General features: G+C 40.5%; 1 protein-coding gene across 1 annotated transcript; it reads left to right on the top strand.

Moving 5' to 3' along the window:
• On the top strand, positions 1–1375 carry LOC121532571 (caspase recruitment domain-containing protein 8-like). Its single transcript, XM_045213670.1, has 2 exons — positions 1–220; positions 473–1375. Exons 1-2 carry the CDS (start codon positions 1–3, stop codon positions 781–783), a joined length of 531 nt encoding a protein of 176 aa, XP_045069605.1. The 3' UTR covers positions 784–1375.
• Positions 1376–1968: the final 593 nt, after the last annotated feature.

The raw sequence follows: 1968 nt of genomic DNA, 5'->3' as shown, positions 1-1968 counted from the left end.
ATGTTTGTCCTTTTTTTTATCAAGACCAAAAAGTTACCATTTGATAATGATAAAGACTATGAAAACTACACCACAACGTTTGCGGTCTTCTTACCTGCCAAAGTTAAAAAAGCTGAACTGTTGAAGAAGAAGAAGAATATAGCCTGGTCCACATTAGACCTACTGTCCAGTCTTTTTGTGAATCGTGAATATCCGTGGAAGGGTTTCTACAGATATCAAGGTAAAGGTTCAGATAAAACAGTCAACGTTTTGTAAGCACTAAGCAGTGTAATGGAAACTCCTAACTCCCAAGGAGAGATAGGCCTACCACTGGAAAGAGTATTGTTACTAGTAACTAATAATTACTGATGTCCTGTATTGTAAGAGCAATACAATTGATGAATACTATTTTTCTGATATAAACTGATCATACATTTAACGTTCTTAATATAAACACTTGAAGTTATAGACCCTTTTTCTCTCTCTGTCCCAGCCCCTCTCCCTGCAGCCACTCCTGCCAGACCCCCTACTTTCCCAGGACGGGACTTCATTACCAAACACAGGATTGCTCTAGAAACTCGCCTGGGACTCTTGCAGCCCATTCTCTCGCATCTGGAGGATCACAAAGTTCTGAATGCTGAGGAGAGGGAGGAGGTGGTCAGCAAATCCACCAAGACGCTACAGAACCAAGCCCTGCTGGACATGGTGGTGGGGAAGGGGGATGAAGCCCAGGAGGAGTTCTACCAGGTCCTGAGAGAAGCAGATCACTTCCTGGTCAAAGACATGGAGAAGAAGAAAGCCTGAGAGGTAGCCATGGATACAACAACATCAAGAGATATATCACTATACTACTAATAAATGACCTGAGAGAGACAGACAGACTGAGAGGTAGCCATGGATACAACAACATCAGGAGATATATCACTATACTACTAATACATTACCTGAGAGAGACAGACAGACTGAGAGGTAGCCATGGATACAACAACATCATTAGATATATCACTATACTACTAATAAATTACCTGAGAGAGACAGACAGACTGAGAGGTAGCCATGGATACAACAACATCAGGAGATATATCACTATACTACTAATACATTACCTGAGAGAGACAGACAGACTGAGAGGTAGCCATGGATACAACAACATCAGGAGATATATCACTATACTACTAATAAATTACCTGAGAGAGACAGACAGACTGAGAGGTAGCCATGGATACAACAACATCAGGAGATATATCACTATACTACTAATAAATTACCTGAGAGAGACAGACAGACTGAGAGGTAGCCATGGATACAACAACAGGGGATATACCTGTTCAGAGACATAGAGCAGTACTTTGAGGAGGAGCCATCCTGACCAGAGGTGGTTGGTGTGTAACGTGATTGGACACCATTCTCACCAGCACTCCCATCAGTCTGCAGTTTACTATACAAGCCCCAGGTCTCAGGCAAGGTGACATCACTGTGAGGCTACTGTCTACCAGACAACCTACCTGTGTTACTCTGGTACACTGGCTGCAGACTACAAGATCAGGGACTCTATTCTTTATAGTCTCCCAATATAAAGGAGGAATGTTTATGTTTTATATTTGTAAATATCTGTATATTGCATTTCTATCTGGAACATGTTGAATGTTTAATCATCCTGGACAGGTCTCAGGCAACAACATGTGAGACTTAACATCTAGCAGACAACTGACTGGACAGCTGCACTGGCTGAACACAATATCAACATATATCTCTGTTTAGATATAGTGTATATGTTTATATAATGGTATCTTTAAGAGCATCTTTTAAATTGTAATGTCATTATGTTCCAACAAAGGGGACTAGTGGGCTCCTTTTATGATAGATAAAGAGAAATAGACTCTCACTCTTATAGGAAATAGAAATAGACTCTCACTCTTATAGGAAATAGAAATAGACTCTCACTCTTATAGGAAATAGAAATAGACTCTCACTCTTATAGGAAATAGA

Source organism: Coregonus clupeaformis, unplaced genomic scaffold, assembly GCF_020615455.1.
Source record: "Coregonus clupeaformis isolate EN_2021a unplaced genomic scaffold, ASM2061545v1 scaf0138, whole genome shotgun sequence".
Lineage (NCBI taxonomy): Eukaryota > Metazoa > Chordata > Actinopteri > Salmoniformes > Salmonidae > Coregonus > Coregonus clupeaformis.
This window is presented reverse-complemented; position numbering and strand designations above follow the sequence as displayed.

Excerpts from the sequence above, each read along its gene's own strand:
- LOC121532571 (XM_045213670.1), top strand. The coding sequence starts at position 1 with ATGTTTGTCCTTTTTTTTATCAAGACCAAAAAGTTACCATTTGATAAT. Across the intron at positions 221-472 it reads GGGTTTCTACAGATATCAAG|CCCCTCTCCCTGCAGCCACT; the intron begins GTAAAGGTTCAG and ends TCTCTGTCCCAG.